The sequence below is a fragment of the Capra hircus genome, chromosome 11 (assembly GCF_001704415.2).
Source record: "Capra hircus breed San Clemente chromosome 11, ASM170441v1, whole genome shotgun sequence".
NCBI classification, from domain to species: domain Eukaryota; kingdom Metazoa; phylum Chordata; class Mammalia; order Artiodactyla; family Bovidae; genus Capra; species Capra hircus.
In genome coordinates, this window is record NC_030818.1 from 6,027,339 (window position 1) to 6,052,233 (window position 24,895).

General features: G+C 48.5%; 1 protein-coding gene across 2 annotated transcripts in view; it reads right to left on the reverse strand.

The window, feature by feature from the left end:
* The window catches only part of TBC1D8 (TBC1 domain family member 8), a 137,758-nt gene extending 118,057 nt beyond the window's left edge, over positions 1-19,701 (reverse strand). The window contains exon 1 of one of the 2 annotated variants that reach the window (XM_018054925.1): positions 19,438-19,701. In XM_018054925.1, coding sequence (XP_017910414.1) covers positions 19,438-19,564 — 127 coding nt within the window. In that variant the 5' untranslated portion in view covers positions 19,565-19,701. The remainder of the gene's footprint in view (positions 1-19,437) is intronic. The other variant, XM_018054926.1, reaches the window with a different exon arrangement.

A 24,895-nucleotide genomic window follows, 5' to 3' on the forward strand; every position in this document is an offset into this window, starting at 1 on the left:
TTAAAAGAAATCACTTTGTTATATACCTGAAACTCACATAATATTGTAAATCAACTTGAGGACCACTATATATCCCCACATACAATCTCCAATTACTGCATAGTAACAAGCAGAGTGAGGGGACTTCTCTAGGGGTCCAGTGGTTAGGACTCTGCACTTTCAATGCAGGGGGCACGAGTTCAATCCCTGGTTAGAGAACTAAGATTCCACAAGCCACGGAGCATAGCCAAAAATGTTTAAGTTTTTTAATTTAAAAAAAAAAAGACAAGCTGAGACTAATTCTAAGTCCAGTGGCTGTCAAGCACAGTCCTAGTATCAAAACTTCAGATTCATGTTTTTTTCCCAATTACTATCATAATTACAGTGATCTGTGTTAGGTGAATAGTACTAGCTCATTTTACAAGAGGAAACTTTAAGGCCCACGGAATAATACAAGGAATAAGAACAAGATTTCTTTCCTACCTCCTCGTAGTCCTACTCTTTTCAACCAACAACAATTAAGGAAATTAAATTCAGATGGAATTGAGGACATATTAGAACAATCCACCAAAACCAAATTAATGTTCATTATTCCACTCCATAGCTTAGCTATAAAACACAAAACTCCATGAAATCCAAACCACCTAACAATATACATGAAGATACTCCCGAAGTCAAATTCTAACTCCTCTCCATCTTCTTTGAAGGACTGCCATGCCCTCTGAACTAGCTTCAGTTCTCTCCAATTCCTCCCTCAATCTTCCTGGGAAAAGAGGCGAGGGTCTCTAGAGCTGGGCGGAAGGTGCTTGGGAAGCTGGGGATCCCAGAAAACTTTTAGTACAGTCCCAGCCAGATGATCAAGTCCACAGAGGCCCCGGGGGATAGAGAATCAGATGCAAAAATCAAGTGTCTCCTCAAAAAATTAAATATGGGATTACTGTATGATCCAGCAATCCCACTTCTGGGTATACACCCAGAAGAACTGAAAGCAGGGACTTGACAAATATTTGCACACTTAGGTTCCTAACAGTATTATTCATGACAGTCCAAAGGCAGAAGCAGTTCAGTGTCTTTCAATGGATGAACAAGTAATCCAAGTGTGGTCTCTACTTGCAATAGAGTATTATTCAGTCTTAAAGGGAAAGAGGGCTTCCCAGGTTGCACTAGTGGTAAAGAACCCACCTGCCAATACAGGAGACTAAGAGACCCAGGTTCAATGGCAATCCACTCCAGTATTCTTGCCTGGAGAGTCCCATGGAGAGAGGAGCCTGGTGGGCCACAGTCCATGGGGTTGCAAAGAGTCGGACACGACTAACATGACTTAGCACGCGGGCGTGCAAAGGGGAAAGAAACTGTGGCTACAATGTAGATGAAACTTCAGGACATCATGCTCAGTGAAATAGCTGGTCATGAAAAGACAAATACCAGGATTTCCCTGGTGGTCCAGTCACTAAGACTCCATGCTCCCAGCGCAGGGGCCTGGGTTTGATCCCTGGACAGGGAACTAGATCCCACATGCCACAACTAAGAGTTTGCATGCCACAGCTAAAGATCCCCCATGCTGCAACTAAGCCCTGGTGCAGCCAAATAAATACAATAAACATACTTAAAAAAGACAAATGTTGTATGATTTCACTTACTCAAGGGACCTAGAGATAGATTCCTTATGAGACAGAAAGCAGAGTGCTGGGTACCAGGGGCTGGGGGCAGGAGGGTTGGGGAGGCGGGGTTTAATGGGGAGGTGGGGTTTAATAGGGAGGTGGGGTTTAATGGGGACAGAGTTTCCTTCTGGGAAGGAAGAGAAAGCTCTGGAACCATGGAGCCATGCTGGTTGCACAACAGTGTGAGTGTCCTTAATGCCATTCAGTATTAGCCACTCGGCCGTGTCCAACTCTTTGCAACCCCATGGACTGTAGCCCACCAGGCTCCTCTGTCCATGGAATTCTCCAGGCAAGAATACTGGAGTGGGCTGCCATTCCCTTCTCAGGAGATCTTCCCGACCCAGGGATTGAACCCAGGTCTCCTGCATTACAGGCAGATTCCTCATCATCTGAGCCACCAGGGAAACCCAGGGAAGTCTCTGTAGGTTATTTTTAAATAAGAAAATGAACCCCCTTCATTCTAGTCACCTGCAGAAGGCTGCAGAGCTGATTCACAAGAGAGAGAAGGACCAGGGAAACCGAAGGTGCCAACACTTCACGGCGCCCAGGAGGGCAGGGCCCCCAGCCACTCCTGCACCGAGGCCCAGGCCAGCTGTGCTCACTGGGGTGCACCGGTCCCCAATAACAAGGAGGCAGAGAGACCCCAAGCGGGCAGGAGCCACTTCAAGTCTTTGTGCCCCAACAGGGAGTTTATGAATAATGTGGAAGCTGAAGCTCCAATACTTTGGCCACCTGATACGAAGAGCCAACTCATTGGAAAAGACCCTGATGCTGGGAAAGACTGAGGGCAGGAGGAGAAGGGGGCGACAGAGGATGGGATGGCTGGATGGCATCACCGACTCAGTGAAAATGAGTTTGAGCAAACCCTGGGAGACGGTGAAGGACAGGCAAGCCTGGCGTGCTGCAGTTCACGGAGTGGCAAAGAGCCGGACACGACTTCACAACTCAACAGCAGCAACAAAAAGCAGAAAAGAACCTCAGAGATTTGGCTCAGAGGCCCTAACTTCCTGGATTAAATGTTTCAGTTTTTAAGAGCGAAAACTGCAAAAGCCAACCCATTACAGTGTGGTAGAAACGTCATAAAATGTTTTGATGAAGTAAATTTACAATGATGCCGCAGTTAAGTGGATCTGCACACTCACTGGAGAATTCTAGTCCTGGGTTCTATTACTGGATTAAGTAACTACTATAACAGAGTTGTTCTAAATTACTAGAGTAATTACTAGAGCAGACTGTTCTAGATTAATTGCTAGAGTAAGTAATCACTTTAGGGGGCGACGGAAGCTGAGATGGTTGGGATGGCGTCATCAACTCCATGGACATAAGTCTGAGCAAACTCTGGGACATGGTGAAGGACAGGGAAGCCTGGTGTGCTGCAGTCCACAGGGTCATAAAAAGTCAGACATGACTTAGCAACTGAATGGCAACAAACAAGAGAAGAGGTGCTCTGGGCTATTTAGGAGCATAGAGTACACCACGAGGCAGGACTTCACTGCCTGGAAGAAAGCTGGGTGCCCAGGGGTATACAGTAAATACCTATTCGGTGAACTTCTTTCCCAAAAGCTTTATTCTCTCAAAATTCAGCTGTTTACTGACCACAACCAAGGCGTAACGTAACCCAGAAACACACACGTGCATGATATTAAGAAGGCCTATGTCAAAGCCACTTCAAGCCTAGGGTGGTGGGGATCTACTACAGCCAACACCTGTCCAGCTGCACATGGCAACGGGGACCCCAAGAAACCTCAACTTTTCAGAAACCAGGTTATACAAATGGTGGTTTCAATGAGAAAAGCAGAGGATGGCTAGTTCCTACTCACAATGAAGCTATTTTTCCTGAAGAAATTTCCTTGAGGTGTTTTTTTGGTTTTTTTTTTTTTAGTTCTATTTTATATTTTGTTATTACAGGCTAAAAATACGTCTATCAAAGTGGATAAGTGCTTCCAGGTTGCAACTTAAACCTATCTATTTATTTAACTTTTTATCTGGAAATAACTTCAAGCTTAAAGAAAAGCCTCAGGAGTTAAAACAGGACCAGTGACACCCATATACCCTTTGCCTAGGAACCGGTTCACTACAACAGTTCACCCCATCTGCTCTAACACAGCTCTCTTTCATCTTCTCTTTCTCATGAGATACGACATGATACGGTATGGCGCGATATGGGCTTCCCAGGTGGAGCTAGTGGTAAAGAATCGGCCTGCCAATGAAGGAGACAAAGGTTCGATGCCTGCGTCAGGAAGATGCCTCGGAGGAAGAGATGGTAATCTACGCCAGTATGCTGAGAAATCCCACGGACAGAGAGGAGCCTGGCGGGCTACAGCCCATGGCGTCACAGAGAGTCAGACACAACTGGCACGCACATGGCACAATTCAGTACGTTACGACATTGAATGGTGCCATGTGCTGCATGATATAACGTGATGTGAGATGGTATGCTATGATAGGATGTAGCGTGCTTTGATATGACATGGTATGATACTGAATAAAGATATTTTAACACAATAACCTAGTTATCAATGTCACACAAATTAACACGCTTTTATCGACTATCCGTATCCCAGTTGTGTTATGTGATCCGGTAACACCCATTACAGCATTTTCTTCTCCGGTGTAAGACCCACCCTCGCGTTAGGTTAGGCACATTTAGTGATCAGGTCTGCGTGGTTTCCTTGAATCCACAGTCTTTCTTTAAATGCGGCATTTTGAAGGTAGACGTCCCCATAGCCCTTTTTTTGTTTTTGACAGTTTTCATCCCCAAAGGTGTTTTTAGTTTGTAATAAAAATATTCTTATACCTGAAATATTATGATCTGATTCAAATTTACAGATTTTTCTACAAATTTTCAGTAACTTACTCTGTCCTTAAAATGTAGATCTCTCTAAGGCTGTAAGTAATAGGGAAACTGTCGATTTATACAATTCTAACTACAACTCCGCAGGAATGCATGCTGCAGTATTATAATGTAGCACATTAGAACACATCTTTCCAAAGCTTCTGCAACCAGGATCTCCTGTCTTCCCTCCTTCCTTCCCCTACACATAGACTTTCTAACAATCTTTCTGCTATAAAGCAATGCTCACCTGTAGACACTCTGATCTTGAATCTTAGATTTCAGGCACCATCAACACAATTAAACCTCTGACCTTGCCTACAGTTTGTATTTTAATCCAAAGAAAGTACATATGCTTATGATTATATGACTCTAACTTAACTTTTGCCTTTCAATATACAATGCTCTGTATTAAAAAGCAGATACATCACTTTGCCAACAAAGGCCCGTATAGTCAAAGCTATGGTTTTTCCAGTAGTCATGTACACATGTGAGAATCGGACCATAAAGAAGGCTGAGCGCCAAAGAATTGATGCTTTTGAACTGTGGTGTTGGAGAAGAGTCTTGAGAGTCCCTTGGACAGCAAGGACATCAAACCAGTCCATCCTAAAGGAAATCAACCCTGAATATTCATTGGAAGGATTGATGCTAAAGCTCTGATACTTTGGTTATCTGATGTGAAGAGTCGACTCACTGGAAAGGATGATGCTCTTCCCTGATGCTGGGAAAGACTGAAGGCAGGAGGAGAAGAGGACGACAGAGGATGAGATGGTTGAATGGCATCACTAACTCAATGGACACGAGTTTGAGCACTCTGGGAGATAGCAAAGGAGAGGGAAGCCTGGTGTGCTGCAGTCCATAGGGTTACACAGAGTCGGACATGGCTGAGCGACTAACAACAGTTCAGTGCTCAACCAGCCTTCCAGGTAATAGAGGAAGTTAAAATCAAGCAAAGAAAGCAGCTCTTCTAGTGGGACACAGAAGCCATCAGAGAGAACCCTCCAGTTCCACAAGAGGCCTTCCAACCTTTCTTATCCTCCAATCTCAATGTTTTACTTGGATAAATGGAGACAGAACAACCTCTGCTTATTGCTGACTTTTTCACAGCAAACCATCTCCTCAGTGGATGGGAGGACTGTACCTACGGGACACTCACCGTCAACCTCACCTAACAGCAGTTCCCAAATTAATGTGCCAGGTGCTTAGTCACGCAGTCGTGCCTGACACTTTGCGACCCCATGGACTGTAGCCCACAGGGTTCCTCTGTCCATGGGATTCTCCAGGCAAGAATACTGGAGTGGGTTGCCATTCCTTTCTCTAGGGGATCTTCCCGGCCCAGGGATCAACCCCGGTCTCCTGCATTGCAGGCAGACCCCGTGTCTATTGGCCTCACCCGCACGCAGAGCTGACTCGGGCTCTACTTCAACCAGTAGACGGTCGTACACAGACACCAATCTCATGGGTAACTTACCAGAGTCAACCACCTGGGCTTCCAGGGTCTAGTTCAACCCCTGCTCAGGGAACAAGATCCCACATACTGCAGCTAAAAGTTCACATGCTGCAAATGAAGATCCTGCATGCCTAAAGGAAGACCCAGAAGAGCCAAATAAATAAATATTTAAAAAAAAAAAAAAAACAACCACCTGCACTGGCCAATTTGAGCTCCCTGGGCAGCTGAAATCTCCCAGCTCCACTGAGAACCCCCCTCTTCCCCCCTCCCTGCCCCCCGCCCCCCACAGGAACTCTGTACCAGGAGCAGATTAACAAGACAGGTGACCTTGCTGATTTCAAGGGTAAGTTTTACCACAAGCAATTTCTGTCTTCCATGTTTACTTTGGAACCTAATCCAAACATTGAGAGCTCTACTGTACTGGGATGAAACAACGTCCACTTAACAAAAACACACAGACATGCGTATGTACACACACACCCACAAAGCACACGGTTTTGCCACACTGGATTTACCAAAATCTAGTCTCTCCAGCCAAATCCTTCCTGTGATTGAAACCTTGACAGATGAGAGAGCATAAGCTATATATTCTGAAAGCAATCTTACATTTTACGTTTATTTTTATTTATAACAGCAACTCTTTGTGACCCCTTCGACTGCAGCCCGCCAGGCTCCTCTGTCCATGACATTTCCCAGGCAAGAATACTGGAGTGGGTTGCCATTTCCTTCTCCAGGGGATCCTCCCAACCCAGGGATCGAACCCGGGTCTTCCGTGTTTACAGGTAGATTCTTAACCATCTAAGCCACCCAGGGAAGCATATCTGAGGTATAGTGGATGTAATAATAATAGAAATAAAATGCACAATAAATGTAATGGGCTTGAATCATCCCCAAACCATCACCCCTTGGTCTGATCTGAGGAAAAACTGTCTTCCAACAAAACTGGTCCCTGGTGCCCAAACAGTTGCTCCACAGGCCTTACTGGACAGCTCACAGCCCGTCAAACCTAATTTGTCCAAAGTAGGCTCTCGGGAGCCACAGGACTCTTGCACATGCTGTTTCCTTCACTCAGAAGGCTCTTTCTCTCACCCTGTAGTAGGTTAATACCATCCTCTACACCTGCAGGTCTCGGCTAAGTTTACAGGTCATCAGAGAAACGCTCCCTGACACCCCAACCTAAACGAGCTTCCCTGCTGTTATTCCTTCTGACTCCCTGTGCACTGACCACCCTTGATAATTCTGTATTTCACGGTTTAATACTGCCCCCTTCCCACTAGTATCTCCACCCCTCGACCGAATGTGTCATGAGAACACAGGACCTGGCAGCGTTGCAGTATTCTCTTGGCTTTCCCTTCGTCTTGGTATACAAATAACTAAATGGATTTTGCAAACATGACTGTAAAATATGAGATTTCAAAGTACAAAGACTTCTACCAAGCAATAACTATTTTTGCTGTTATAATTATTATCACTGCATTGCAGGCAGAGAATCTGAGACCCCAGGAGGGATGGGGTCCAGCTATAGCACCCTAGGTCTGAAGCTAGGGAAGGGGCAAAAAGGATACACGTATTCAGTTCAGTCACTCAGCCGTGTGCAACTCTTTGCAACCCCATGAACCGCAGCACGCCAGGCCTCTCTGTCCATCACCAACTCCCAGAGTTCACCCAAACTCATGTCCATTGAGTCAGTGATGCCATCCAGCCATTTCATCCTCTGTCGTCCCCTTCTCCTCCTGTCCTCAATCTTTCCCAGCATCAGGGTCTTTTCCAATGAGTCAGCTCTCCATATCAGGTGGCCAAAGTATTGGAGTTTCAGCTGCAACATCAGTCCTTCCACTGAACTCCAAGGACTGATCTCCTTTAGGATGGACTGGTTGGATCTCCTTGCAGTCCAAGGACTCTCAAGAGGCTTCTCCAACACCACAGTTAAAAAGCATCAATTCTTCGGCGCTCAGCTTTCTTTACAGTCCAATTCTCACATCCATACATGACCACTGGAAAACCATAGCCTTGACTAGATGGACTTTTGTTGATAAAGTAATGTCTCCGCTTTTTAATATGCTGTCTAGGTTGGTCATAATTTTTCTTCCAAGGAGCAAGCGTCTTTTAATTTCATGGCTGCAATCACCATCTGCAGTGATTTTGGAGCCCAGAAAAATAAAGTCAGCCACTGTTTCCACTGTTTCCCCATCTCTTTGCCATAAAGTGATGGGACCAGAGGCCATGATCTTAGTTTTCTGAATGTTGAGTTTTAAGCCAACTTTTTCACTCTCCTCTTTCACTTTCATCAAGAGGCTCTTTAGTTCTTTTACACTTTCTGCCATAAGGGTGGTGTCATCTGCATATCTGAGGTTATTGATATTTCTCCTGGCAATCTTGATTCCAGCTTGTGCTTCTTCCAGCCCAGCGTTTCTCATGATGTGCTCTGCATATAAGTTAAATAAGCAGGGTGACAATATACAGCCTTGACGTACTCCTTTTCCTATTTGGAACCAGTCTGTTGTTCCATGTCCAGTTCTAACTGTTGCTTCCTGACCTGCATACAGATTTCTCAAGAGGCAGGTCAGGTGGTCTGGTATTCCCATCTCTTTCAGAATTTTCCACAGTTTATTGTGATCCACACAGTCAAAGGCTTTGGCATAGTCAATAAAGCAGAAATAGATGTTTTTTTTTTAACTCTCTTGCTTTTTCAATACACATATTATAAGTGTAAAATTCTAAACTGATTTCTTCTCTAGTGGAAAACAAATCCAGAATAGATATATTTAATTCCAAATGAAAGATATGCCTGCCAATGCAGGAGACACAGGTTCAATTCCTGGTCCGAGAAGACCTCACATGCTGCAGAGCAACTAAGCCCGTGCACCACAGCTCCTGAGCCCGTGCTCTAGAGCCCGGAAGCCACAAAGGCTGAAGCCCTGAGCCCCCAGAGTCTGTGCTCTGCAACACGCCCAGGCACTGTGCACTGCAACTAGAGAAAGCCTGCAGGTAGCAGCAAAGACACAGCATAGCCAAAAATAAATTTAAAAAAATTTTTTTTTAATTTTTAAATAGAAAGGGAAAATTAGAAAGAAAAAAAAAGTACCTGGTTAGATTAGATGCATTTCTGAAAACAAATTTTAAGCCTCTGTGAAACTGACATACCCCACATATCCAAGATGCTTTGAAGGCTAAATATAGTTTACCGAGAGGACAAATGTCTGAAGCACGGGTGGTCCAGGAATCATGGCCTTTGAGGCACTCATGCTACACTGCTTCAATGCCTCTCCTGATCCTCCTAGCCAGAAAAATGCCAAGCTCTCCCAAAGCTTCCATTCTGTCTTTTATCCAGTTTACACAGGCATGGAAAGAAATGTCTAATTGCACAAGGCTCATGAGAAACCCAGCAGCCCCCTCAACCGCTCCCTGCTCCCACTTCCCAGCTCCCAGAGAGCAACTGCTCCCAACTCTTTACTGGCTCTTTTCCCATTTACTTCCACTTCTGCAAGGAACAGGTGGGTACCACTACTATCACCTTCCTTGTGGGCATCGGCTGGCAACTTTCAGAAACCAAGTATGTATTAATAGCTGGGGTTCACTCAGCACCCCCACCTGCCATTCACCCAGTGAGGCAACAGCCTGGTTAGATCACCAGTGGGTATTTACATTACTGTAAAGACAACTGAGACACTAACATTATTGAGAAATGTTACCAAGAGCTGAGTTTTGCAGTAAAAGGATGAAACCTTTCCTACCCTACCCAGCTGTCTATTTTCCCTGGAATTGACAACAGGCCCGGGATTCTTGGCTGATTCACCCACAAGCTCACGCCTGGTGAGCAGATCTCCCTTCAATAGCAGGGCTCTACTGGGGCTTCCCGAGTGGCTCAGTGGTAAAGACTCCACCTGCCAATGCAGGAGACGCAGGTTCACAGCCCGGGTCGGGAAGATCCCCTGGAGAAGGGAACGGCAACCCACTCCAGTATTCTTGCCTGAGAAATCCCATGGACAGGGGAGCCTCGTGGGCTACAGGCCACGGGGTCACAAAAGAGTCGGACACGACTGAGCGGCTGAGCACACACACATGCCCTGCTCTATCAATCAGTTTCTCTTCTCGGAGTCATGCTGGAGCCTCTGCCCTGCTCCAAACTGGACCAAGGACAGGACTCCCATCTCAGGATTTCTCCTCACTGTCATCCTGGACAGTCCTTTCCAAGGATTTCTTCTTAAACAAGAAACAAAAAGCATAAACCATTACAGGGAAAGAATGGTGCTGGCTGCGTGAAGATTAAGAATGCTAAAAGCTAGTGGGAAGCGGCTGTAGAGCAGAGGGAGCCCAGCTGGGTGCTCTGTGATGACCTAGTGGGGCAGGGGTGGGAGAGCGGCCCAAGAGGGAGGGGATACATGCACACATGGAGCTGACTCGCCTCGCTGCACAGCAGAAACTAACACAACACTGTAAAGCAATAGTGCACCAATGTAAAAGTACAATAATAAAGAATAAAAAAAATTTGTAAGAATATTGGTTCTTCAAAAGACCCATAATAAAAAAAAGCCTAGGCACACAGAGATTTTTCGATACACATAATTGGAAACGAATACAAAACACATGCAGACGTGTGCCTGCACACACACAGCTCCTAAGACACAAACCCTTCTCAAAAGGCAAGACAAGTAATTAATAAACACATAAAAAGATTCTTACTCCTGTGAAGGAACTACCACCTCCGTGGTTCTCAGACACTATTTTAATACCCACTAGACTGGCAAAAAATAACATCTCTGCCAAAGTTCACAGCAGCACTGTCTGTAACAGCGAAACACCAACGAGAAGCCCAAATGTCAACAGACGGGAGAATGAATCAATCAATCAATCAGTAACGGCATGTTTACTCCATGGGTTACTACTCATCAGGGAAAATGAATGAATACAGCTATCGAACCAGACATCAGCATGGTTCAGTGTTAGAGAAACATAACTATACATGTAAAATTGTAACAGTAACGTGGCGGGGCAGGAAAACAAGCTTCAGAAAAATAAACCATGATTCCCCTTGTAAAGCACTTAAAAAAAAATACATACAGGGACTTCCCTGGTGGTCTAGTGGTTAGGACTCTGCACTTCCACTGCAAGGCCAGAGGTTCGATCCCTGTTAAGGGAACTAAAATCCCCCATGCCAAGGCAGAGCCATAAATAAATAATTTTGTAAAAAAAAAACATACAAAAGTAAACAACCCATACATGATTTTTTTTTTTTAAAGTGACTAATTGCCATGCTTCAGCTGAGTGGAAAAAAATGTAACGCCGCAACAATGCATAGATGAGGGATACATATACAAGTGTCAAAACTATAAAAGCATCGGCAGTACTAACACATAATTCAGTATATTAGTGCCCACAGGGAGAGAGGGAAATATAATTAGAAAAACACACAAGGGATCTCTCAAGCACAGGAAATACCCTATTTTTTAGCAATAGCTGGTGGCTATTGTGTCACTTATACTTCACATCTGCATTATATACTCCTATGCACACAAAAGATTTCTATTTTAAAACTTCAGGCAAAGTATCATCCTGTTATATATGAGTGTCCATTCTCTACTAGTAACTATTCACTTACTGAGACTATAACCAGTCACAAAATATGGTACCTTTTCCGTCAGAGATCTTATTTTTGTTATTTAATCGCTAAGTCATGTACGACTCTTAAGCAACCCCTTGGACTGTAGCCCACCAGGCTCCTCTGTCCATGGGATTTCCCAGGCAAGAATACCGGAATGGGTTGCTGTTTTCCTTCTCCAGGGGATCTTCCTGACCCAGGGATCGAACCCACATCTTCTGCATTGGCAGGAGGGCTCTTTCCCACTGAGCCACCAGGGAAGCCCAAGGACATCCTACTGGGGACTGTTTATTTTGCTGTTGATTTCTCTCCACCCCCCTTTTTTTAAGTTGGGGAAAAAAAGGAAGCAGAGAACTAATAAATCTAGTGGTTACAACACACCTACCAAATGTTCCAGAATATTAATGCCTCAGACTCATAAAGCTGTGTGAGTTGGGGGGTGACATGCTGGGAAAATCCTTCTGGGTCTTCATTTCTGTAGAGGTTACCACCGAGGAGTTCTCACAGCTGGGCTGGCACGGCTGACAAGCTACCACCAATCCTTACAAGCATGCAGGCAGGCATGAGAAATAGCAGTAACAACCCTCTCTATTACCTATTCCTGTTTTCTGCATAATTTGCATGTTCAGGATGACGAAAAATATTTCTCAGCCTCAAAGGCTCACAGCTATCGATTCGACTTGGGCATTAGTGGACTCACTAAATATGCATCAAGAGTGCTCTATTGACAGCAAGGATTCCAGTGCTGGTGGCGAACCGGGGACCCTCCTTCAGGAGCTCGAGGTCTGCTTTTGCACAGATAAAGCCACAAAGAGCCACAAAGTAACAAACAGTAGTCAGTGTTATAAAGCAAAAGGGAAGGGGGACTTCCAGTGCTTAAGAATCTGACTGCCAATGCATGGCGGCACGGGTTCAATCCCTGGTCCAAGAAGATTCCACATACCTCAGGGCAACTAAGCCCGTGCACAGCCACTACTGAAGCACCTAGAGCCTGCGCTTGGCAACAAGAGAAGCCGCCGCAATGAGAAGCTCGCACACCATACCCAGAGAGTAGCCCCAAGATTGCTGCAGTCAGAGAAAGCCCACACCCAGTAACAAAGACCCAGCACAGCCAATAATAAAACACCTTCTTTAAAAAGGAAAAGAAGAAAAAAGGTAGAGGGCAGGGCAGGACAAGATGGGCGTGGGGGCCCCATCTCTAGGCAATGGCGCTCAAGCTGAGACTGCAAGAGGAGGTGGGAGCACCGAGGCAGAGGGCACAGCTTGTGAAGACCCAAGGGGAGGAAAGCGACCTACATGCTGGAGGGTCTTTTGCTCAAGAGCAGAAGGCGGAGGAGATACAGCCTTCGAGGCAGTGCAGGGGTCGCTCATCACACCCCAGGAGCCATGAAAATACGCTAGGGCTGCTCTTTAATTTTGCTGTGGCTGATGTTTTTCAGTTGCTCAGCTGTGTCTGAATCTTGGCAACCCTATGGACTGTAGCCCACCAAGCTGCTCTGTCCTTGGGATTTCCCAGGCAAGAATACTGGAGTGGTTTGCCATTTCCTTCTCCAGGGGATCTTCTCGACCCAGGGGTCGAACCAGGGTCTCCTGCATTGGCAGGCAGGTTCTTCACCACTGAGCCCCCTGGAAAGCCTGCTCTTTGATAGATTAAAGTTTTACAAAACGAAAGGGGGGGACATCTGTGCTGGAAATATGATCAGATTTACTACTTTCGTTTTAAATAAATCCCTCCCTTATCCAGCGCTGCCAGAATGTGGAGTCAAGATCATGAAATCCTAACCCTTCACAGGGAGCAAATGAATTCTTCAAACGCTCCAAGCCTCTCAGTCATTTTGAGCTCTTCCTAAAGAACCCCAATTAGGCTGAAATAGCGTTCACCACTCCGCCATCCACACATTTGTACCTCATATTATTTTCTAGAGTGACACAACCCGGGCCTTGTTTGATTATCCAATTACAAACGCATGGCCCTTGTTATGTTCTTATTAAACGCATCTGTTGGGGCCCCCAGAGCTTTTGTTAATGGCTTATCAGTGCTTAGAGATACGCCCGTTATTTTACTTATAAGAACCTTCTGATTTACGCTCCTGGAATCAAAGTACTTCCTTTGTTTGTGATTTCTTCCTTGCCCTGCTTTGGAAAAACAAAACCAAAGCATGTTAAGACTCTAGGGCCAGTATCTGGGGAGCGCGCACCATGCAACAGCAGCCTATGGGAGCCGAAAAGCTTTTCTCTCGGTGGTGGGGAAGTAATCCACCACCACCTTCGGCAGCCTGAGCAGGACCCCAGTTGATGTCAGACAGACTAGTCAAGAAAGGCCACACAGGTGCTGGGCTTCAACACTGCAGCTATGCAAGCCTCGGGACCGTCCACGTGAGTCCTTAGATGACACTCTCCCCGTCGGGGGCACTGTCCTGAAGGCAGGAGACAATTCACCCTGGCCACAGCCAGCCCCTCACACTCAGTTCCCTTTATTAACTAGGTGGTCCAAGACCACCTCAGATCCTGCTGGCACAAATTGCTATTAAATAGTTCATCTTGAGGGAGAGGGTGGGATGATTTGGGAGAATGGCATTCTAACATGTATACTATCATGTAAGAATCGAATCGCCAGTCTATGTCTGACACAGGGTGCAGCATGCTTGGGGCTGGTGCATGGGGATGACCCAGAGAGATGTTGTGGGGAGGGAGGTGGGAGGGGGGTTCATGTTTGGGAACGCATGTAAGAATTAAAGATTTTAAAATTTTTAAAATTAAAAAAAAAAAAGAAAGCTATGTATACATAGGTGATTTAATAAATTACTGGGTTAAATATAAAAAAAACAGTTCATCTTCTGGACTTCCTTCGTGGCACAGGGGATAAGAATCTGCCTGCTGATGCAAGAGACTCCAGTTCGATCCCTGGTCCAGGAAATTCCACGTGCCCCGGGGCAATGAAGGCCCGACACTGCAGCCACTGAGCCTGTGCTCTAGAGCGCAAGAGCCACGATTGAAGACGGCGGGCCCTGGAGCCCGTGCTCCCCAACAAGAGAAGCCACTGCAAGAACACCCCCGTCTCTCTGTAACTAGAGAAAGCCCGCGCACAGCAACAAAGACCCAGCGCAGCCAAAAGCAAAACTGAAACAGTAAACGTGAAGATTTTTAAAATATAAATAAAAAATATAAAATATTTCCCCTTCTAATTACATCTGGTAAATCCTGCAGTAATGGATAAGTGACTGTTTCTTACATCCTTCACTACAATGCAACTAACTTTTTTGGCAACACTTTTGTTCTAAAAAGCCCTCTTATTACTCAACTTTTTAAATGTCAGTTTGCTTTTTTTCTTTAAAACTACTAGGTGACGTGCACAACTAAGCCCTTGCTGTATAATGTTTATTTTTATTCTAACCCTTATTATAATCAGAAGCCTTTCACATTGCTGATGGGGTGTAAGATGGGATAGTCAAGGTGGAAAACACTTTCTAACCCTCTAAAGTTTCTGTCCCTGCCTTAAGGCAGAGTTATAACAAAGGCTCAAAGAAACCAAATAAACTAGCCCAGATTCGTACCCAGCAGACTTATCTTGACTCCAAACCCCGTGTTTTCCACCCCCAGCCCATACTTCCTCCCATGTCCCTAACAGTTAGGAAATTGGTTAGCCCATAACTGCACCAAGTACGGTGACAGGAACAAGGGCCGAGGGAAACACCCTGAAAAGCAGAAAACATCAGCATGGGATTCAAATGATAACTTTTAAAGTGCCAGCCTCTTTGGGGAAAGGACTGCACAATCATACAGCAATGCACATAATAAAACACTGAAAAATAAATGCGCCCTTCAGATTCAGAGGGGCACAGATGGGTGGTAACACTTGGTCTTTACAGGTCCGTTTATGTGGCTCATTGTAAGCGCATCAGAGAACCTGGCGAGGAGGGGAAGTGGTGTCCTTCTGCCCACCGCCCCCAAAGGCTAAGTGGCCCAACTCTGTTCTCCCAGGGCTGACTGCACTTTTATAAGAAATATCCCCCCTGGCTGGAGACTGTATCCACAGGAACGCTGTAGAGCTTCCTCCTCTCCAGGGCAGCAAGAATCACTGTCAGGGGAATTTTGGAAACATCTTAAAATACTGTGTTCAGTCACCAAGTTGAACTGGAGGTGAAGGTCACTGCCTTCTGGCGCCACACCAACCCCTCCTCCCCAGCCTGGGATCTTCTCAAGGCAGGTGCCTGAGGCTGGCAATAAGAGGCTGATGCCCTGCTCCTCCGCCTCGAAGGAGGGAGCCACCAAAAGAGGCTTCAATCCCCACCCACTCCCCCCAGCTTTCCGGCGGTCAGCCTGCAGGTACACAGAAAGCAGAGGACACAGAGGATATGCTTCCTGTCCCTTGTGACCAGCTCAGGCTCAGTCTGAAAGCTGGGCCTTCACACCCACCTAACCTTGGAGAAAAATATGGGCTCAATCATTCACGCGTGGCCTCATCCATCTATTTATCCTACAAACGTTAACTGACCCTATGCTATCTGCTAGGCACCACCATGGGCAAAACGCCTGCCCTCACAGAACAGATAATTTAGTAGGGGAAACCATGAACAAAACACATAAGTGCGACGGATATCAGAAAATGAAGGACTTCCCCGGTGGTCCAGGGGTTAAGACTCTGAGCTGTCAACGCTGGGAGCACAAGTTCGATCCCTGGTTGGGGAATCAAGGTCTCACATGCCACACGGTGTGACCAAAAAATAATAAAAAACTATTTCAAAAAAGAAAGAAAAAGTGAGAAAGGGCTATGGAGAAAATAAAACGAGATGTGCATAGGGATTGTATTTGTGTAAGTCGGAGGATGAATTAAAATCGTCAATGAAACAAAACCTCCTCTTTCTGACGGTGGGCAAGCTTTCAACATGTCATATTACTTTAAAACGCTGATGGGAACCTCACATGTTTGAGACTCTGCTACCTAATCTCATGGCATCACCGATGCAATGGACATGAACTTGGGGAAACTTACAGATGGTGAGGGACAGAGAGGCCTGGCAAGCTGCAATCCGTGGGATTGCAAAAAGTCATACACAACTGGACAATTGAACAATAACAACAACCTAATCTCAAATTCTGCATCACGCTTCCTTTTTACTGCTCCTGCACCTTTTATTTCCAGTCCTTTTAACCACCTGCTACTTGCCTCTCTCCAAAGACGAGCCTAATAACCAGCCAGAACGTGCACCCATTAATTTCTTGGATCAACTCAGCCTAAGCTTTAAATCTTTGAAATAAACTGCTAAAAAAATTGCCATATGAGAAGTCTGCCGGTTCTGAAAACCATACCAACACGGAGCTGCCCCAGTGTCACTTCAGTTTTGATTTCACAACATTCGTAAGGCCCCAGTTAGACCAGCTCACCGGCGGATGGAGCAACGGAGTTGCCTAATCGGCACAGCCACAGGCTCCCCGCTGAATGCCCAAAGGTGGGGTGTCCACTGCTGAGGGGATGCCACCCTCTCACAATCAGAAGGAGGTTCTGTGTGTGCTCAGTGGGGTCTGACTCTTTGCAACCCTGCGGTCTGTAGCCTGCCAAGCTCCTCTGTCCCATGCGATTCTCTAGTCAAGAATACTGGAGTGGGTTGCCATTTCCTTCTCCAGGGGATCTTTCCGACCCAGGGATCAAACCCCACGTCTCCTGCATTGGCAGGCGGATTATTTACCACTGAGCCACCTGGGAAGCCCCAGAAAGAGGTTCTGAGTCTCCAAGAAATAAAGCAAAATGTCAGGGGTCTTTTTCTGGGGATTTTTCTTCCCTTTTTTTCAGCTGATTTACTTCCTTTAAGAATAAGAAAACTGGGGACTTCCCTAGTGGTCCAGCTGCTAAGGCTCTGCCCTCCCAATGCAGGAGGCCCAGGTTCAATCCCTGCTCAGGGAACTAGGTCCCACATGCCAAAACTAAAGATCCTGCAGGCCACCACTAAGACCCGGCACAGCCAAATAAATAAAAATATTATAAAAGTAAGAAAATTGTGCATATTCACAGCAAGCCAAAACCACAGTCAAGCCCAAGTAAGACCAAAGGCAGAGGCACTCTTTGATGTTGGAATGCAGTGGAAGAAGGCGCATCATTTTGAGTTTTTCTAAGACAGACGGGGAATCCCACAGACAGAGGAGCCTGGCAGGGGTCCATGGAGTCACAAAGAGTCGGACGAGACTGAGCAACTGAGCAGCAAGACCGACTGGACCACAAAACAGGCTCTCCAGAACGGAAGCTGTCCTGAACCTGTCTTAGTCACAGGACCGTAAGCTTCGCCCTCTGGGTCTGGACCGTCTCCCCTGCCCGATGGTGAATAACCTGAAGTCTTTCCCAACACAGCCACCTGTGGGAGGAGCATCCCACAGACAGCGTCCACGGAATCGAGTTAACAAACGCTTGCTGAACCAATATTCCTCATGCTTCCTATTTCAGGCTCTGTTCTCACCCTCTACTAAAGGAGGCCCATCGTAGGCCAGGTTCTGTGCTGAACACACCAAAGGTTAAAGCTCCGCTGCGCTGAAAGGTCGAGGAGGGGACAGACCCCTCCTCCAGACTTTTCTCCTCTGAGAAAAGGATGCCACCCCTCCAGGATACCACTCACCTCCACTCCCCAAGAGCCTGGGCACCAGGAGCCACTGTGCTCCTCAGGGGCCCACCAATGACCCCTTTGACCTCTGAGCTCCCTTACTCAGAGCCTCAAACAGTTCCCAGAGCAGAACACCTGCCGTCCACCCGTTCCCACTGACCACCACCCCACTGCCCCTTCCAACCAGAAATCCCAACTCCAACTGACTCCTTGAGACTCAGTGAAATCTGCCCTCCCTAAGGAATCTGGCTGCCAGCTTCCAGGCCTCTTCAGCCTAAAGTATGGGCAGAGTAAAGCAAGCCCTGGCACTTGGTTCTGCCCTTTCAGGACGTACTAATCGCATTTCCCCCATCGGGCCTGGAGGGCCTCCCTCAGAATAAGCAGACAGTAGAATCAGCAACAGGGAGCCAGGCTGAGCCCCTTGACCGCTCCCTCCCTGGCCTTGGTCTCCTTCCTCCTGGGTATAAGGAGGGACAAGATGGGAAGCTCTGAGGTTCCTTTTACTCTGATTCCAAAATCTGAAATTCCATATGGGTTCCCTATATGCAACTGAGAAAGGTTCCTATTATTCCTCCACTGACCTTTCAAACAGGTGTCCCCGCTGATGCAAACTGTCCAAATGCTTGATTTTCAAAGAGTTTTGGATCTTAAATTTGGGGGCGGGGTGGTAAATAAATTTTACAAGTCTGAGTTTTTTTTCCTCCTTTCATTCCTAGAAAGAAAGTGAAAGGGTCGGGGTGGCGAGCTGACCCGCACGGTTTTGCTACTAGGATCAAGAGCTCGGGATTCGCTCCACCTGGGTTTCTCCTCCGGGCGTGTAGACCATGCGCGGCCCGCCGCGCCCGACCCGCAAATCCCCCCGACAGTCTCAAATTGCCAGGGCCTCCCGAGCCTCGTCTCGCCGGGGGTTGGTCAAGTGTCCCTACCGCGGCGCCACTTGGAGCCTCGGGCGCGTCCAGATGGCCGGGCGGCCCCGCTGTCACCTGGCCCCGCTCCGCCCGGCGCGGCCCTCGCTCCAGCGCAGGTCTCTCCTTGGCTTCCCGAGTCAAGCCTGGCCTCCAGGAGGCCCCCGGGCCCGGCGGCGAAGGCACCTGCCCCGCCCGGGGAAGTGCACGAGCCCGAGAGTCCCTCCGGCCGCCACCTCGACGGGAGCGTACAGGAGAAACGCAGGAGAAAGGAAAACATGCCCGAGGCAGGGCCGACTCAGCCCGGCGTCTCCCCAGAAACCGCCACCTGCGCCGCACGCAGCCCGGGACTGGGGCCGTGGGCCCGGCGGGGAGCGAGGTCTGGGCCAGGCCACCCGCCCGCCGCGGCGCGCCCCTTACCCGTGAGCCGGCCGCCCCCCTCGCCGTGCCCGCGGCGCCGCTGCAGGATGAAGTAGCAGTTGCTCTTCTGAGTCACCCAGAGCTTCAGAGCGTTCTTCAGCAGCACCTCCTCGGGCTTGAGCCACATCGCAGCGGTCCGGCCGCGCCCGCGGGCCCCGGCTCACATCGCCCCGGCCGCCGGGCCGAGCCCGCTCGGGAGGAGGCGGCGGGAGCTCAGCCTGCGGGCGCCCTGCGCTCCGAAGTCCGGGGAGCGCGGCCGGCGCAGCTCGCCCCGGCAGCCCGCGCAGTCCTCGTGCCGGCCCCGCCCTGGGCCCGCCCCGGTCCGCCCTGGACCCGCCCCCAGGCACGCCCACCGCCTGCGCCCCGCCCACCCTGCCTGCTCCCGTGGGGACGTCCTGATTTCCGAGTCCTGGCGGCTCCAGGCAGTTCCGGAGTGGAGGGAGGAAGTCCGATCCCGGCTGCTCCCCGCCTCTTCGCCAGCGCTCGCGGGGGGCGCCGGGGCCCCTCTCCCCTCCTCCGCCCCTGCGGGGAGGCAGTCCGGAGAGCAGCAACAGCAGCACGAAGAGGAGGAGATGGGGGAAAAGGCATCTTGTTGTCACAGCTGCAGGTTGCCGGCCTAGGGCCTTTATATTTTGGGGAACAGCATGCACGCCATGAAAGGCAAGTGTGGCATTTAAAACAATAAGCGGGGCTTTCTTGGTGTCTCAGTGGTAAAGAATTCACTTGCCATTGTAGGAGACAGGGGTTTAATCCCTAGGCTAGAACGATCCCACATGCGTTGGAACAACTAAGCCCGGGCACCACGAGTACTGAGCCCATGTGCCTCAGCTACTGAAGCCAGCAGGCCCTAGAGCCCATGCTCCGCACAATGAGAGGCCCACACAGCGCAACTGAAGAGTAGCCCGGCTCTCCACAAATAGAAAAAAACCGGAGCAGCAAGGAGACCCAGCACAGCCAAAGCTGAATAAGTAGAATTTATTTTAAAATAACGAGAAACAGGGACTTCCCTGGTGGCCCACTGGCTAAGACTCCAAGCTCCCAATTCAAGAGGCTGGGCTTCGATCCCTGGTTGGGGAATTACAACCCACATGGAGAAGGCAATGGCAACCCACTCCAGTGTTCTTGCCTGGAGAATCCCAGGGACAGGGAGCCTGGTGGGCTGCCATCTGTGGGGTCGCACAGAGTTAGACACGACTGAAGCGACTTAGCAGCAGCAGCAGCTGCTGCAACTAGGACTCCTCGAAGCCAAATATATAAAAAAATAAATAAGTCACATTTTTACAAGTAACCAAAAGATAGCATTAAAAAACTAAATTTTTCTTCTGCTTTTTAAAAATGCTGAGTGTACGCTCTCGATGCACTCAGGAGTGATCCCACCAGTCTGCTGAAGAGGGGTGATGCTGTAGGAATCTGAAGGGAGTGTCAGACCAAGCTCAACACTGCACAACCCTCGTGGGCACGGGAGATGCCTGTGTGAGGACTCCCGTGCAGGTCCCCTACCCAGGAACGAAACCAGGCACGTTGGTTCTCAGAGAATTGAAAAGCTGGGAAATATGGAGTAGGTGACAGTAAAGAAAAGCTATAGGGAAAGTGGAGGTTGGGCTTTAAAAGTGAGTGGAAATAGACATGTGGTAGCAGTTGGGAAAATCCCCTGGCGATGGGCATGGCTATCCACTCCAGTATTCTGGAGAATCCCATGGGCTAGAGAGCCTGGCGGGCTACAGTCTGTAGAGTGGCAAAGAGTGATTAACACTTTCACTTTTCAGCTGGCCTTGAACAGTTGGGCGTGGGGGAGGCGGGGCTCGGAGCAGTCTCCTGGAGGAGGCAGTTAAATCCAACATCCTAGAAAGAGAGGAAAAGAAGCTCTGTCAACATGACCCTTAGGTTTTGACAAAGGGACTCCTGACAAAATGTGACTATTTGTTAGGACAAATTGAAAAGCAGCAGTAAAGTAAAGCCCCCAACAGACTCCTGGGGGCTGAGTAGAGCTCCTTCAGTGGAACCCAAGAATCTGTTCACAGAGGATCAAAGAGATCAGCTTGAAACCGGGCCTGACCCAGCAGGTGAGATGCCAGGTGAGAGGTCGTGTGGAGAACAAACAGGACCGCTCACCCAGGGGGCCAGTTCTGTTGTCCAGAACCGCAGGCCATGGACAGATACCCTGGGAGCTCAGCTGAAGGAAGTCAGCCGTTCTGCAGGGGGACTTGGAGACCCCAGAGCATACAGAATGGGCAAGCACAACGGAAAATATCCCTTCCAGAAGCAGTCGTTGACAGTCCCACAGTTGGGCTTCCCTGGCGGCTCAGCGGTAAGAATCTGCCTGCAGTGCAGGAGAGCCGGGTTCAGTCCCTGAGTCCAGAAGATCCCCCGAAAAGGGAATGGCTACCCACTCCAGTATTCTTGCCTGGAGAAACCCATGGACAGAAGAGCCTGGTGGGCTCCACAGTCCCTGGGGTCGCAAAGAGTCAGACACAACTGAGCGACTAACACACACATACAATCAGACGCAGGGCCAGGCCGTAGAATTGCAGGATGAGTGGGACAGGGCCCCCGCCCTGAAGGTAGGAAAGAGGCACAGGGTTGTGGGGGTCATGCTCAGAATGCGGGTGCACAGAATGAAGGGGCCGTTCCTCAGGGAGAGGATGAGAAAGCCCCACGCAACAGCTGTGGTTTGACCAGGGCTCGGGAAATGAATGTGTTTGGCACAAGTCGGGAGGGCGGGTCTGGTGAGCGGATCAGCCTGTGTGCTCCTGTGGCTTAGGGCACACTTCTAGGGACAGACTGCCCTAGAAACAGATCAAATCCCAATCCAGCAACTATTTCACCGTGCACCCTTGATCTGGGCTGTAACTGCAATCTCAGGAAGCCTCAGTCTACTCAACTATAAAGTTGGGATAATCATAGCACCTCCCTTATAGGTTCTATCCAGTGTATAACATATTCAAGTACTTAGAACACACATAAGCACTCAATAAATGTCAGCTCTTAGCACTAAATGTACAGACGTTCTTGGAGGTGAAACCATCCACACACACACACACACCCATATTTTAAACATTATTAAGCTCTTATTGGGCTTCCCTGGTGGCTCAGTAGTAAAGAATCCACCTGCCAATACAGGAGGCATGGTTTTGATCCCTGGGTCAGGAAGATCCCCTAGAGAATGAAATGGCAGCCCACCCCAGTATTCTTGCCCAGGAAATCCCATGAACAGAGGAGCCTGGCGGGCTACAGTCCATGGAGTCGAAAAGACTAATAAACAACTGAGCGACTAAACCCACAGTACCAAGCTCTCATTATCTGCCAAGTGGTAAATATAAGCTGCTGCTGCTGCTGCTGCTGCTGCTAAGTCGCTTCAGTCATGTCCGATTCTGTGCGACCCCATAGGAGCCCACTAGGCCCCTCTATCCCTGGGATTCTCCAGGCAAGAACACTGGAGTGGGCTGCCATTTCCTTCTCCAATGCATGAAAGTGAAAAGCCCAAGTGAAGTCGCTCAGTCGTGCCCAACTCTTAGCGACCCCATGGACTGCAGCCCACCAGGCTCCTCCGTCCATGGGATTTTCCAGGCAAGAGTACTGGAGTGGGGTGCCACTGCCTTCTCTGAAATATAAACTATATGATATTGAATCATGAAAGCAACATATGAAAGCAACTGGGAGGGAATGGGAAGGGTCCTTTGGGGTACGGTACCCTGACCTCTCTCTCCTCCCACCCCCAAGGCTCCTGCCTGTGCCTCCCATTGGTGAAGTCCAACAGAAGTGAAAAGAGAGGGGCGCCCAGGATATACTGTCTGCAGAGATCAGGCTCCTAGACGCAGGGCAAGGTGGAGGTGGTCAGAGAGGGGATCCAGAGGGGCCAGTGGAGAATATCCAGCCCAAGTGGATATTGTGATGAATGGATAGATATATCTCACTGCTGCTCATCTCTGGGCACTATGGTTGGTGTTTGAAGTGTCCCCCAAATTCATAGATTGAAGCCTTGATCCCCAGTACCTTAGAATGTGACCTTACTGGGAAATCGGGCTGTTGCAGATGCAATCGAGTCATATTGAGGTCTCTAGGATGGGCTCCAATGCAGTATGGCTGGCGTCCTTACAAAATGGGATATCTGGATACAGGGAGATGTGAAGACTGCAGTCAAGCTGTCACGAGTCAAAGAGTGACTAGAAGCCAGGAGAGAGGCCTGAACACATCCTCCTCTCAGAAGGAACCAGCCCGGGGGCTTCCCTGGTGGTTCCGTGGCTTAGTTTCTGCGCTCCCAGTGCTGGGGGCCGGGCTCAGCCCCTGGTCAGGGAGCTAAGATCCCACATGGCACAATTCAGAGTTCGCATGCACGCGCGCCTGCGTACTCTGTCTCTAAGTCATAGCCCATTCTTCGCGACCCCATGGACTGTAGCCCGCCAGGCTCCTCTGTCCATGGGATTATCCTGGCAAAAATACTGGCATGGGTTGCCATTTCCTCCTCCAGAGGATCTTCCTGACTCAGGAATCAAACCCATGTCTCTTGTGTCTCCTGCATTGGCAGGCAGATTCTCTACCACTGAGTCACCTGGGAAGCCTGAGTTCTCATGCAGCAACTAAGTTCCTACATGCTACAACAAAGAATGAAGATTCCACATGCCTCAACTGAGACCCGCTGCAGCCAGATGAATAAAAATAAATATTGAAAACAAAATTATGGTTGCCAGGGGGAAGGGATGTTAGGGACTTTGGGAACGTCATGTATACACTGCTATATTTAAAGTGGGTAACCCACAAAGACCTGTTGTATGGCACACAGAACTCTCCTCAATGTTATGTGGTAGCCTGGATGGGAGGGGAGTTTGGGGGAGAATGGATACATGTATATGTATGACTGAGTTCACCTGAAACCATCACAACATTGTTAACCGGCTGTAACAAAGTTTAAAGTTACAAATAAATAAATAACAACAACAACAAAAAGGAACCAATCTCACTAACACCTTGCTCTCAAATTTCCAGAAATGTATGACAGTGTCTGTTGTTAACCCATGTAGTTTATGGATGGTACTCTGTTAAGGGAGTCCTAGAAAACGCATGCAGTTGGCTCCTTAATCTTGCCCATGGCTGTTCAGATGCAGGCCTCTTGACCTGGGTTCCTGCAGGGACTGTGACTGATGCCAGGAGTGGCCCCAGCACACACAATATGGAATTCTGGCTGTGCTACTAGCATATCTGCGCCTACGCTGGGAGCGAAAGAACCGCGATCCTCTGTGGCGCACAGTGGCCGCCTCCGCCGCTGCTGCTAAGGCGCTTCAGTCGTGTCCGACTCTGTGCGACCCCACAGACGGCAGCCCACCAGGCTGGGATTATCCAGGCAAGAACATTGGAGTGGATTGCCATTTCCTTCTCCAATGCATGAAAGTGAAAAGAGAAAGTGAAGTCGCTCAGTCGTGCCCGACTCTTAGCGACCCCGTGGACTGCAGCCCACCAGGCT